General features: G+C 35.1%; 3 protein-coding genes across 3 annotated transcripts; 1 reads left to right on the top strand and 2 right to left on the bottom strand.

Annotated features, from left to right (window-relative positions):
- Positions 1-95: 95 nt before the first annotated feature.
- LOC148166338 (protein THEM6-like) lies at positions 96-1,435 on the bottom strand. The gene is made up of 3 exons (XM_088048656.1): positions 853-1,435; positions 589-803; positions 96-445 (listed from the first exon to the last, which is right to left on the bottom strand). Exons 1-3 carry the CDS (start codon positions 1,034-1,036, stop codon positions 197-199), a joined length of 648 nt encoding a protein of 215 aa, XP_087904782.1. The 5' UTR covers positions 1,037-1,435; the 3' UTR covers positions 96-196.
- Positions 1,436-4,320: 2,885 nt separating this feature from the next.
- Positions 4,321-6,386, bottom strand: LOC148166337 (uncharacterized). The gene is made up of 2 exons (XM_088048651.1): positions 6,231-6,386; positions 4,321-6,180 (listed from the first exon to the last, which is right to left on the bottom strand). The coding sequence occupies exons 1-2, from the start codon at positions 6,355-6,357 to the stop codon at positions 4,367-4,369; spliced, it is 1,941 nt and encodes a 646-aa protein (XP_087904777.1). The 5' UTR covers positions 6,358-6,386; the 3' UTR covers positions 4,321-4,366.
- Positions 6,387-8,468: 2,082 nt separating this feature from the next.
- Positions 8,469-10,787, top strand: LOC148166336 (uncharacterized). The gene has a single exon (XM_088048970.1). The coding sequence runs from the start codon at positions 9,850-9,852 to the stop codon at positions 10,711-10,713; it is 864 nt and encodes a 287-aa protein (XP_087905096.1). The 5' UTR covers positions 8,469-9,849; the 3' UTR covers positions 10,714-10,787.
- The last annotated feature ends 2,117 nt before the right edge of the window (positions 10,788-12,904 follow it).

The following is a 12,904-nucleotide window of genomic DNA, read 5'->3' as shown; positions in this document are numbered from 1 at the left end:
TTTATATTCTTTCTAATTTTAGAAAATGTTCTTAGTTTCAAATAAAGAAATAATTAGAAAATGGGGCATCAATCCCACTATCCCACACCAAAGACCTTTCAAATCGTCCCACCGCCTCGTCTCTTGCCCACTTCCTACCATCACAATGCCCCAATAAAACCACCTTTGTACCTTTAACTCTTTACTACACATAACACTAGGATCCTAGATTCGAATTCCGCAATCTCGCGCTCGACTTTTTATTCAGATGTATCCAGTCCTCAAGCTCCGGTGGCGGTTCTGGTCGATACGTCTCACTTTGATTCTCCGACAGTACATTCATCATTTTGATAGTATCCACCTCCAAAATTGCCTGTTTACATAAAATCACTGTAGTTATAAACCCATCACTGAACTGGATAAATTGATGCTCCAAATAAATGTGTTTCTTGTCCCAGTAAATTACCTGAAATCCGAAAAGCAATTAAAGTTATTACCATGGTAAATAAGTCGCGTGGAGCGTAAAATTACGCGTAGGTGGTTGGTTGATTGAAATTTGATGTCTCCATTGTTTAAATTTCAAGTGATTTATTGATACTGAAAACTCACCCTCGTTGTGATCTTGTAAGGTGTGAACAGAGGGATGGTTTTGCGATACCGAATATGACAAGCCGTTTGCAAAGCCGCGCCATTTGCTTCGAGGATAAAATCGTAAATTCCAGTTCTCTTGTAGAAGTGAAACCTGGCAAAATCCAGCTCCCTTACGTACCTAGCATTGTTCATATGTTGGAAGTAGATGTCCAAGTCGTTGGTTGTGCAAACGCCTCAAAAAAAATCCTAAAAAATCCATCTTTGTGGTACTGCAAAACTCACCATAATACGTGGTGGTTTCGTCAATTCCGACGCGTTTTCGACGAATTTTGCACCACAGCACGATGAAGACTTTGGTCAGAAAGTAGTGGAGATCGAAAGTTATGTAAAAAATTAAGAGTATCACTACGAGAGTTAGTCCCCAAAAGAGAGCGGTATCTACATCGAAACTGAAGCCGATTATCATTGTAAAACACGATGCACAACTGCACTTACAACAATTGGAATGTCATAGTGTGTGGATCTGTGACGTAAAACTGAGGTTGTTGGCAGGTGGGGACTTAATTATCGGATCAGTGCTGGGAAGCGCCAACAACGAGCTCAAGATGTGCGGGTCCCCCTCAAAATCGCTTTGAATTTTGAATTTACAATAGAGGTTCTAAGGTCGATTTCTGGCTTATTTTTGGAGCAAACTGCCGTTATCATAGCTCATTGTACTTAGAATTTCACGCAGAATGCAAAACTGTCCAAGTTTTTCTCGTACGTGAAGAACTAATTGAGTTATGGTCGATTAAAGTTCCGGATATTTGATTTTCATTTTTCCTAATTTTTTCCTAGTTTTTAGAGAAATATCTCGGAAACTATTGCAGATATTGAGATGCGGTTTGCGCCATCGTCTTTTTCGCGACTTTCTACATAAGAAATAATTTTGGGATTTTACAAAAGTCGAAAGTTGCAATTTTTTGCGAAAATTCATGACTAAAACTATGCCAAACTTCTAATATCGATATTTCGCTTATTTTTTGGAGTAAACTTAAGTTATTATACATCAGTGTATGCAGAATTTTACGCAGATTCCAAATCTGAGATTTAAATTCAGATCCGCCAACAAATAACTGAGTTATTTTCGATCAAAATTTCGGAAAGTTGATTTTAATTTTTTCTCATTTTTCGTCATTTTTAAAGTTAAATATCTCGGAAACTATTTGAGATATTGAGATGCGGTTTGCGCCATTGTTTTTCTCGGCTCATTTTACGTTAGAAAATGTTCTCAAAAGCCCAAAATTTGATAGTCGATTTTTCGCGAAAAAAAATTCCGACTCGAACGATGAAAATTTTTCATTTTTTTTATTTTTGACCATACCTCGTAAACTATTTGTCTGATAGATCTCAAATTTGGCCCCTAGATAGATTTTGAGCTCCTCTTTCAACCGATGTATAATTCAATGCTATTAAACCTCTTTTTCATTTTGAAAACATTGATTGAAAATCACCCTAAAATGATGTTTTCAAAACAGTTTTTTGCCAATAACTCGTTTATTTATTAAGCAAACTCAACAAATTTAGGTCTCATTTTACGTAGAATTTTACGCTGAATTCAAAAACATAATATTCTTTTAACATTTGTCAATAAATAACCGAGTTATGGCCGTTTGTAATTTTGGGTTGTCGCCAGAGGGCCAAATTTTTGAAGGTTCAAAACACTTCGTGCTCGATATTTCGGAAACTATTTCAGATATTGAGATGCGGTTTGCGCCATTGTTTTTCTCGCGATTTTTTTACATAAGAAATAGTTTTTAGATTTTCCAATAGTCGAAAGTTGCAAATTTTCGCAAAAATTCATGACTAAAACTATGGCCAAACTTCTCATATCGATATCTCGCTTATTTTTTAGAGTAAACTTGAGTTATTATACATCAGTGTACGCACAATTTTACGCAGATTTCAAATCTGGAATTTAAATTCAGATCCGACAACAAATAACCGAGTTATGGCCGATCAAAGTTTTGAAAAGTTGATTTTCATTTTTTCTCATTTTTCTCAATTTTTGAAGTTAAATATCTCAGAAACTATTAGAGATATTGAGATGCGGTTTGCGCCATCGTTTTTCTCGGCTCATTTTACGTTAGAAAAAGTGCTTAAAAGCCCAAAATTCGATAGTCGATTTTTCGCGAAAAAAAATTACGACTCAAACGATGAAAATTCTTCATTTTTTTTCATTTTTGGCCATAACTCGTAAACTATTTGTCCTGTAGATCTCAAATTTGGCCAGTAGATAGATTTTGAGCTCCTCTTTCGACTGATGTATAATTAAATGCTATTAAACGTCATTTTCATTTTGAAAACATTAATTGAAAATCACCCTAAAATGATGTTTTCAAAACAGTTTTTAGCCGATACCTCGTTTATTTATTAAGCAAACTCACAAATTTTGGGTCTCATTTTACGCAGAATTTCACGCTGAATCCAAAAACATGATAGTTTTTTAATATTTGTCAACAAATAACCGAGTTATGGCCCTTTGAAATTTTGGGTTTTTGCCAGAGGGCCAAATTTTCGAAGGTTCGAAACAATTCATGCTCGATATCTCAGAAACTATTTCAGATATTAAGATGCGGTTTGCGCCATCGTTTTTCTCACAAAATTTTACACAAGAAACAGTTCTTTGATTTTTCCACAAACGAAATTTGAACATTTTCGCAAAAATTCATGACTAAAACTATGGCCAAACTTCTGATATCGATATCTCGCTTATTTTTTAGAGTAGACTTAAGTTATTTTACATCAGTGTACGCAGAATTTTACGCAGATTCCAAATCTGAAATTTAAATTCAGATCCGACAACAAATAACTGAGGTATGGCCGATTAAAGTTGCGGAAAGTTGATTTTCAATTTATCTTATTTTTCGTAATTTTGAAAGTTAAATATCTCAGAAACTATTTGAGATATTGAGATGCGGTTTTTGCCATTCTTTTTTTCGGCTCATTTTACGTTAGAAAATGTTCTCAAAAGCCCAAAATTCGATAGTCGATTTTTCGCGAAAAAAAAATCCGACTCAAACGATGAAAATTTTTCATTTTTGTTATTTTTGACCATAGCTTGTAAACTATTTGTCCGATCGATCTTAAATTTGGGCAGTAGATAGATTTCGAGCTCCTCTTTCGACTGATGTATGATTCAAAGCTATTAAACGTCGTTTTTTATTTTGAAAACATTGATTAAAAATCACCCTAAAATGACGTTTTCAAAACAGTTTTTGGCCAATGCCTCGTTTATTTTTTAAGCAAACTCAACAAATTTTGGTCTCATTTTACGCAGAATGTCACGCTGAATCCAAAAACATAATAATTTTTTAATTTTCGTCAACAAATAACCGAGTTATGGCCGTTTGAATTTTTGGGTTGTTGCCAGAGGCCCAAATTTTTGAATGTTCAAATCAATTCGTGCTTGATATCTCGGAAACTATTTCAGATATTGAAATGAGGTTTGCGCCATCGTTTTTCTCGCGATTTTTTACATTAGAAATAGTTTTTAGATTTTACAAAAGTCGAAAATTGCAATTTTTCGCGAAAATTAATTATTAAAACTATGCCAAATTTCTAATATCGAAATTTCGCTTATTTTTTTGGAGTAAACTTGAGTTATTATAAATCAGTGTAAGCAGAATTTTCCGCAAATTCCAAATAACTGAATTATTGACGGACTAAAAGTGTTTGGTGTACCAAGCCGTGAACGAGAAAATTCTTCAGATCTGATAAAAAAGAACACAAAATGAAAAAACTGACTTTATTAAAGCTAATTAAAACATGAACAAAAAAAACTATTTATTGGTTGCTCCTCCTTCTGTTGTTGTTTATCCGCCAGAAATTCGACAATCTTCACGTGTCCATTCACCCTCGCCAAATCCATCGCGCTCTCATTCTTCTTCGTCAAACAGTAAATATTAACACCTCGATCAACCAAAAGCTTAACAATGTCTTCGTGTCCTCTCGCACACGCCGTATGAAGAGGTTTCCACTGGTTGTTCATCCCAACCTCCATATCCGCACCGTTGTCCAACAACATCATTGCGATTTCGCAACTCCCGAATTTACAAGCGGCGTAAAACGCAGTCATTCCCATCTTATTCCTGTGCTTAACGTAAACCCCCGAGTTAATCAACACCTTGACGATGTTACTGTACCCTTTCTGCGCCGCGACGATCAACGGCGTCGTCTCGAGTTTATCCGCAATGTTAAGATCGACGCGGTGCTTGATTAGAACCTGGACAGCTTCCTCGTGGCCGTTTTGACACGCTAGGTAAATTGGAGTGATGTTATCGGGATCGATGACGTTGACGTTGGCGCCGTTGCGAAGAAGCAACTCGATGATTTGCGAGCGGCCATAAAGAGCCGCGACGTGGAGAGGAGAGAAGCCTTTAGTGTCGGCGATGGTGACCACTGGGTGCTTCTTCAGAAGAAGTTCCACGACTTTGAGGTGGCCGTTGCTGCACGCAATGAAGAGAGGAGTCCACCCGTTCTTCACGCGCACGTTGGGGTTGGCGTCCACCGACAATAAGAAGCTCACGATTTGGTGGTAACCGTTCCGAGCGGCTAAGTAAAGAGGCGCTAAACTGTGCTGGGGGACGATGTTGACGTCGGCGTCGTTTTCCACGAGCGTCTTCACGATGGCTTTGTGGCCTTTTTCGGCAGCTATGTGAAGAGGGGTTTCGTAGATCGAGTTGAGAGAATTGGGGTTGCTGCCGGATTTTAACAGCAGTGTTACCACTTTCAACAGACATTTACTGGAGGCGATGTGAAGAGGTGTTGACCCGGTGCTTTCAGCAGCGTTGACGTCGGCGCCGGCGTCGATTAAACTCTGCGTCATTTGGTAGTGTCCGTTTTGGCACACCAAGTGAAGAGGTGTCCAGTTCTCCGCCTCTTTGGCGTTAACATCTGCTTGTGCCCCAACAAGACTTTGGATGATTTTGTTGTGACCACTCTCACACGCCATGTGAAGAGGTGTCCATCCTTGGATCTCCGCGAGGTTAACATCCAGCCCCAGCTTAATCAGCAAGTCGGTGACGGCGAGGCGTCCATTGAGGGACGAGATGTGAAGAGTTGAGAGACCTTCGGGTGTTATCGACTCTTTGGCCGCACCAACTTTAACAAGGTAGTTAACGACTTTGTCTTTACCACTCTCACAAGCTCGGTGAAGAGGAGTCCAACTATCACTGTCCAACACTTCCAGATGCGCACCTGCAGTCACTAACATCTTCACTATGTCCAATTGACCTTTGTACGCCGCCACGTGGAGCGGTGACCACTCGTTGCGGTCCAAGACTTGGACGTCGTGGCCGTGGGTGAGAAGGATTTCGACGACTTTTGGGTGCCCTTGAACACACGCGATGTGAAGAGGTGTCCAGCCGCTGCTGTTACCAAGAGATGTGTTGGCTCCGTTTTGAATGAGATATTTGACGGTTTCGGTGTGATTATTGCGCGACGCTAAATAAAGAGGAGTTTTGCCATCACTTGTCACCACGTTAATGTCGTGTCCGGAATGAATCAAAGAACTGATTTTTTGGGTTTGTCCTTTGAAAGCGGCTTCGTGGAGAAGACTTCCAAACTTATCTTCAAAATTCAATACGTTAAAACATTGTAAAGTGAGAATTGCAACTTACCGTTTTTTCGCGCTTCGGCTTTTACGGTTCTTCGGTAACTAAAAGAAGAACCTGCTTTTGAGGCTCTGGAACTTGAAGAGTGGTAGCTGAGCCCCGACTGTGGGGAAGTTGGGCGTTGAACACTCATTGCATTACATATCAAACAGCATCAATAAACGTGGTGGATCTCAATGAGGATTGAGAGAATACAACAAATTTATATCTGTGATTAGTCCTGATTAAAATGTCAACGTTTTGATCACCGCTTTGATAACAATGATAACAATCAGACTGAGGCTACCAGTTTATTTAGACACTTCTATAAAAAAGTGTGAGTTGTCTTAAAAGTAATCTCGTTCTTCTAATCTAGGCGTCAAGATTATGATTATTTGGACCACTTTTAGATTTATATCTGAATTGTTGGTTGTTTTAATTGTCTTTCGATCGTTTAGCTGGTCGAGAAAAACAATTATTTATCAGTTACTATAACTAAAATAGTTGGACAAAATGTAGATATGATCGAAAAATTTTTTGACTGGAATTTTTTAGTCGATTTATCGTTAATTTTTTAAGAAACTTGCGATATTGGGGCTCATTTTACGCAGAATTTTGCGCTGATTTTAAATTCGGGCGCAAAATCGACGTCGGCAACAAACAACTGATTTTGGCCCGTTTGAAGTTTCGGAAAAAATTTTTGGTTTCGAAATTTTCATTGTCCGATATCTTCAAAAGTAGAACGAATAAAAAAAATTTTTTAGAAAAAATAGTTTTTAGATTTTCCAAAAATCGAGTTGCAGTTTTTCGCGAAAATTTATGACTAAACCTTGGCCGAATTTCTGATGTCAATATCTCGTTTATTTTTTGGAGTAAACTTGAGTTATTATACATCAGTGAACGCAGAATTTCCCGCAGATTCCAAATCTGGGATTGAAATCCAGATCCGACAACTAATAACTGAGTTATGGCCGATCAAAGTTTCAGATAGTGGATTTTTATTTTTCCTAATTTTTCCTAATTTTTAAACTTAAATATTTCTGAAACTATTAGAGATATTGAGATGCGGTTTGCGCTATCGTTTTTCTCGGCTCATTTTACGTTAGAAAAACTTCTCAAAAGCCCAAAATTTAATAGTCAATTTTTCACGAAAAAAAATTCGACTCAAACGATAAAATATTTTCATTTTTTTTATTTTTGGCCATAGCTTGTAAACTATTTGTCCGATCGATCTCAAATTTGGCCTGTAGATAGATTTCAAGCTCCTCTTTCGACTGATGTATAATTCAAACCTATTAAACGTCGTTTTCATGTTGAAAACATTGATTGAAAATCACCCTAAAATGACATTTTCAAAACAGTTTTTGGTCAATGCCTCGTTTATTTATTAAGCAAACTCAAGAAAATTGGGTCTCATTTTACGCAGAATGTCACGCTGAATCCAAAAACATGAGAATTTTTAAATTTCCGTCAATACATAACTAAGTTATGGCCGTTTGAATTTTTGGGTTGTCGCCAGAGGGCCAAATTTTTGAAGGTTCAAAACAATTCGTGTTCGATATCTCGGAAACTATAACTGATATTGAGATGCGGTTTGTGCCATCGTTTTTCTCGCGATTTTTTACATAAGAAATAGTTTTTTGATTTTTCTACAGTCGAAAGTTGCAGTTTTTCACAAAAATTCATGACTAAAACTATGCCAAATTTCTGATATCGATATTTCGCTTAATTTTTAGAGTAAACTTGAGATATTCTACATTGATGTGCGCAGCATTTTCCGCAGATTCCAAATCTGAGATTGAAATCCAGATCCGACAACTAATAACTGAGTTAAGGCCGATCAAAGTTTCAGATAGTGGATTTTCATTTTTCCTAATTTTTCCAAATTTTTAAAGTTAAATATCTCGGCAACTATTAGAAATATTGGGGTGCGGTTTGCGCCATCGTTTTTCTCGGCTCATTTTACGTTAGAAAAACTTCTCAAAAGGCCAAAATTCAATAGTCAATTTTTCACGAAAAAAAATTTCGACTCAAACGATAAAATTTTTTAATTTTTTTTATTTTTGGCCAAAGCTTGTAAACTATTTGACCGATCGATCTCAAATTTAGGCAGTAGATAGATTTCGAGCTCCTCTTTCGACTGATGTATAATTCAAACCTATTAAACGTCGTTTTCATGTTGAAAACATTGATTGAAAATCACCCTAAAATGACGTTTTCAAAACAGTTTTTGGCCAATGCCTCGTTTATTTATTAAGCAAACTCAACAAATTTGGGTCTCATTTTACGCAGAAAGTCACGCTGCATCCAAAAACATAAAAAAATTTAAATTTCCGTCAACAAATAACTGAGTTATTGGCGGTTGAATTTTTGAGTTGTCGCCAGAGGGCCAAATTTTTGAAGGTTCGAAACAATTTGAGCTCAATATCTCGGAAACTATTTCAGATATTAAGATGCGGTTTGTGCCATCGTTTTTCTCGCAATTTTTTACGTAAGAAATAGTTTTTTGATTTTTCTACAGCCAAATTTGCAAATTTTCGCAAAAATTCATGACTATAATTATGGCAAATTTCTGATATCGATATCTCGTTTCTTTTTTGTAGTAAACTTGAGATATTATACATCGGTGTGCGCAGAATTTTACGCAGATTCCAAATCCAGGATTGAAATCCAGATCCGACAACTAATAACCGAGTTAAGGCCAATCAAAGATTCAGATAGTGGATTTTTATTTTTCCTAATTTTCCCTAATTTTTAAAGTTAAATATCTCGGAAACTATTAGAGACAATGAGATGCGGTTTGCGCCATCGTTTTTCTCGGCTTATTTTACGTCAGAAAAACTTTTCAAAAGCCCAAAATTAAATAGTCAATTTTTCACGAAAAAAAAATCCGACTCAAACGATGAAAATTTTTCAATTTTTTTATTTTTGGCTATACCTTGTAAACTATTAGTCCGATCGATTCCAAATTTGGCCAGTTGATAGATTTTAAGCTCCTCTTTCGACTGATGTAAACACAAAGATATTAAACGTCGTTTTCACCTTGAAAACAGTGCTTGAAAATCACCCTAAAATGACGTTTTCAAAACAGTTTTTGGCCAATGCCTTGTTTATTCAGTAAGCAAACTCAACCTATTTAAGCTCGTTTAATGCAAAATATCACGCTGAATCCAAAGCCGCAAGAATATTTGATTTTTGTCAACAAGAAACTGAGTTATGGGCGTTTGAATTTTTGGGTTGTTGCCAGAGGGCCAAATTTTTGAACGATCGAAACAATTCGTGCTCGATATCTCAGAAACTATTACAGATATTAAAATGCGGTTTTTTCCATCGTTTTTTTCACAATTTTTTACTTAAGAATTTGTTTTTAGATTTTCCAAAAACTCTAAATTTGATTGATTCACTCTACTATAAACTTCTGTTATTGTTGACTTACAATTTTCGCAAAATTTTGCGTTAAATGAGCCATAATAACGTAAGTTTATATCAGTATAAAACATCCAATCAGCGCGTCCTGCAATACATATAACTGCCACAGAAAAAAAATTGAACTTTTGAACTAAAAAATCCTACCAATTTATCAAACTTTACCATCTTGCGTGTCGACTTCGCATAGTTCAACCCCCAGTCCTACCCTGTCGGTTGAATGAATTCAAAACTCCTCACACTGCTTTTTAAAATCGGCACCTTTTTAGCCGTTACTCCTCCAGTTGTCATGGGGGACAAAAAGTGGTTCCTCAACAGCAAATCTTACATTTTGAGTGTTTCGTTTTTGATAACCACTGCTGCAATTGTCACTTTAATCTACAAGGACTTTTATCAAGAGTACATCCACATCAAAATCGTTGTTTCTCTCCTAGAAGAGTTTTTATTGTACTGCTTGAACATGTACATCGTCATTGTATTGACTCTTTGCAAAGAAGACGAGTGGAGAGAACTCATGAAGAATCTCAAATCAACTGAAGGTTTGGTCCAGAAACGTACCAGTAAAGTCCCATTTTACTTGGGATTTTGTCTCGCGACGGTACTTCACTTGGGAGTCTCAACATATGAAATAACAGTTTGGTCGGAAATCGACGGAGTTGACTACTTCAGAGACGACTTGTTCTCTCATTTTGAGATCTTTCTTAAATTCTTCTACGTTTTCTTATTGTGTGTTTTAACAAACATGTTGCTTTTACGGTACAAAGGGCTAAAATCGTACCTCCAGTTGTACGTCGAAGAGAACAAAACTTTCACTTTTCCAAGAAGTCTGGTGATCCAAACCCAAAACGCAATGTTTGTCTTGAAGAAGACCGTCAACACCTTCAACCAACTCTTCGGCTGGGTCTTCTTCCTCATCCTCACCCACACCACGGTGGCGATGATAAACTACATCCACTACGCGATTTTCGCCTCCAAAGAGTCCACCGAACGCCTCTCAGTGATTCTCTTGAACTTTTCGTACCTCTCTTGGAGCTTCGTAATGTCAATTCTCTCCATTATCCTTTCTATATTTTCTGATTTTTAGGTCACCATCGCTATGTTGGTAATTCTGTGCAGTTCCGTGGAGAAAGAAGCGGAGAAAATCGTCTTTCTCTCATTTGATCTGAGAGTTCTAGCAGGAGGAAATCAGAACCACCAAATGCAGGACTTTACGAAATCGCTTGTTGCAAACCTGCCGAGGTTTAGTGCCGCGGATTTTTTTTATGTGGGAAATGCGACTCTTTTGGAGATGTTGGCTAATGTTTGTACGTTTTTGATTGTGATGATTCAGTTCGAGAAATCGAAATAAATTTTTTATAGAAATTTGAGTGTTTCTAGAATTGTGCTGAAGTGGTTTTTATCGTTTCCTGCCGTGCGTTTTGATAACATTTATGGTCAAGTATCGCATTTGTGATAATCTCTTTATAATATGATTTGATAATTTGTTGTGTAAAAATAAAAGTCATGCGATGTGAGCTGTGTTGACAACGAGATTATTGAAATTTGATTCTCTTTTAATTATTTTTTATTTCTCTTTCAATATTTTATCAGAGCCAATAAACTGTTTTTTTTTAATATTTCAAGTTTATTCTTGGTACAAATTTCTAAACTTTTTCTTTTCTGTTTTAAAATTTTACATTTTGACCGAACTAATAAGAATATAAAAAACAATAAAAGCTCCAAAAATGTGTTTTGTTCCAAATTTTTGCAAATTAGTACAGTTGATAAAATTCTTAGAAATAATAAAACTGCCAAACTTTAATGTTTAGATTTAATGTAGAATGTTTAATGTAGAATAAAAGCTAACCGAGTTACAAGTTTAAAAATAAAATTTTGAACATTTTTTTATTTGTTCTAAAATTTTGCAATTTGGCACAACTAATAAGAGTAGAAAGAGCAATAATACCTCCAAATTAAAATGTTTTAGCATTAAAATTACCTAGATCCAAGTTTGAAAATAAAATTTTGGACATTTTTAGTTTGTTCTTGAACTAAAAATTTCTAAATTGTCTAAAATTTTTCTTTCTTGATCTAAAATTTTGTAATTTGGCACAACTAATAAGAGTATAAGAGACAATAATATCTTCAAATTTGAATGTTAAAGCACTAAAACTACCCGAGATACGAGTTTTAATAGACAATTTAGAACATTTTTGAAATAAAAAATTCTATAATTACCCTTTCTTGTTATGAATGTTTGAAATTTAATGAAGTTAATAAGAGTGTTTAAAATAGTAAAACTGCCAAATTTGAATGTTGTCGAATAAAAACTACAAACAAAATTTTGGACATTTTCGGTTTGTTCTTTAAATAAAAATTTCTAAAATTTTTCTTTCTTGTTCTAAAATTCTGCAATTTGGCACAATTAATAAGATTATTAAAGACAATAATATCTCCAAATTAGAATGTTCTAGCACTAAAACTATTCGAGTTTCAAGCTTTAGTTGACAATTTAAAACATTTCTAGTTCATCTTTAAAATAAAAAATTCTAAACTTACCCTTTTTTGTTCTAAATTATTCGAATTAAGTGCAGTTAATAAGAGTGCTAGAGATAGTAAAACTGCCAAATTTGAATGTTGTAGAATAAAAACAACCTGAGATACGAATTTGAAAAGAAACTTTTGAGCATTTTTGGTTCGTTCTTGAAATAAAAATTTCTAAAATTTGTTTTTTTGTTAAAAAGTTTTGCAATTTGACAGAACTAATAAGAGTATAAAAGGCAATTATACCTTCAAATTTAAATGTTGTAGCATTAAAACTATCCGAGTTACGAGTTTTAATAAACAATTTAGAACATTTCTAGCTCATCTTTGAAATAAAAAAATTTAAAATTACCTTTTTTTGTTCGAAATTTTTGAAATTTAGTGCAGTTAATAAGAGTGTTAGAAAGAGTAAAACCACCAAATGTAAATCTTGTAGAATACAAACTAACCGAGATACGAACTTGAAATGAAAATTTTGAACTTTTTTGGTTTGTTCTTAAAGTAAAAATTTCTAAAATTTTTGTTTCTTGTTCTAAAATTCTACAATTTGGTACAACTAATAAGAGTATGAGAGACAATAATACCTCCAAATTTGAATGTTATAGCACTAAAACTACTCGAGTTATCAGATTTAATAGACAATTTAGAACGTTTCTAGTTCGTTTTTGAAATAAAAAATTCTAAAATTACCCTTTTTTGTTCTAAATTTCAGAAATTTAGTACAGTTGATAAAAGTGTTAAAAATGGTAACA

Source organism: Gnatocerus cornutus, unplaced genomic scaffold (assembly GCF_029298725.1).
Source record: "Gnatocerus cornutus isolate USDA-ARS CGAHR unplaced genomic scaffold, icGnaCorn1.1 ctg00000023.1, whole genome shotgun sequence".
NCBI lineage: Eukaryota > Metazoa > Arthropoda > Insecta > Coleoptera > Tenebrionidae > Gnatocerus > Gnatocerus cornutus.
The sequence above is the reverse complement of the archived record's forward strand: the minus strand, read 5'-3'. Positions and strand labels throughout refer to the sequence as shown.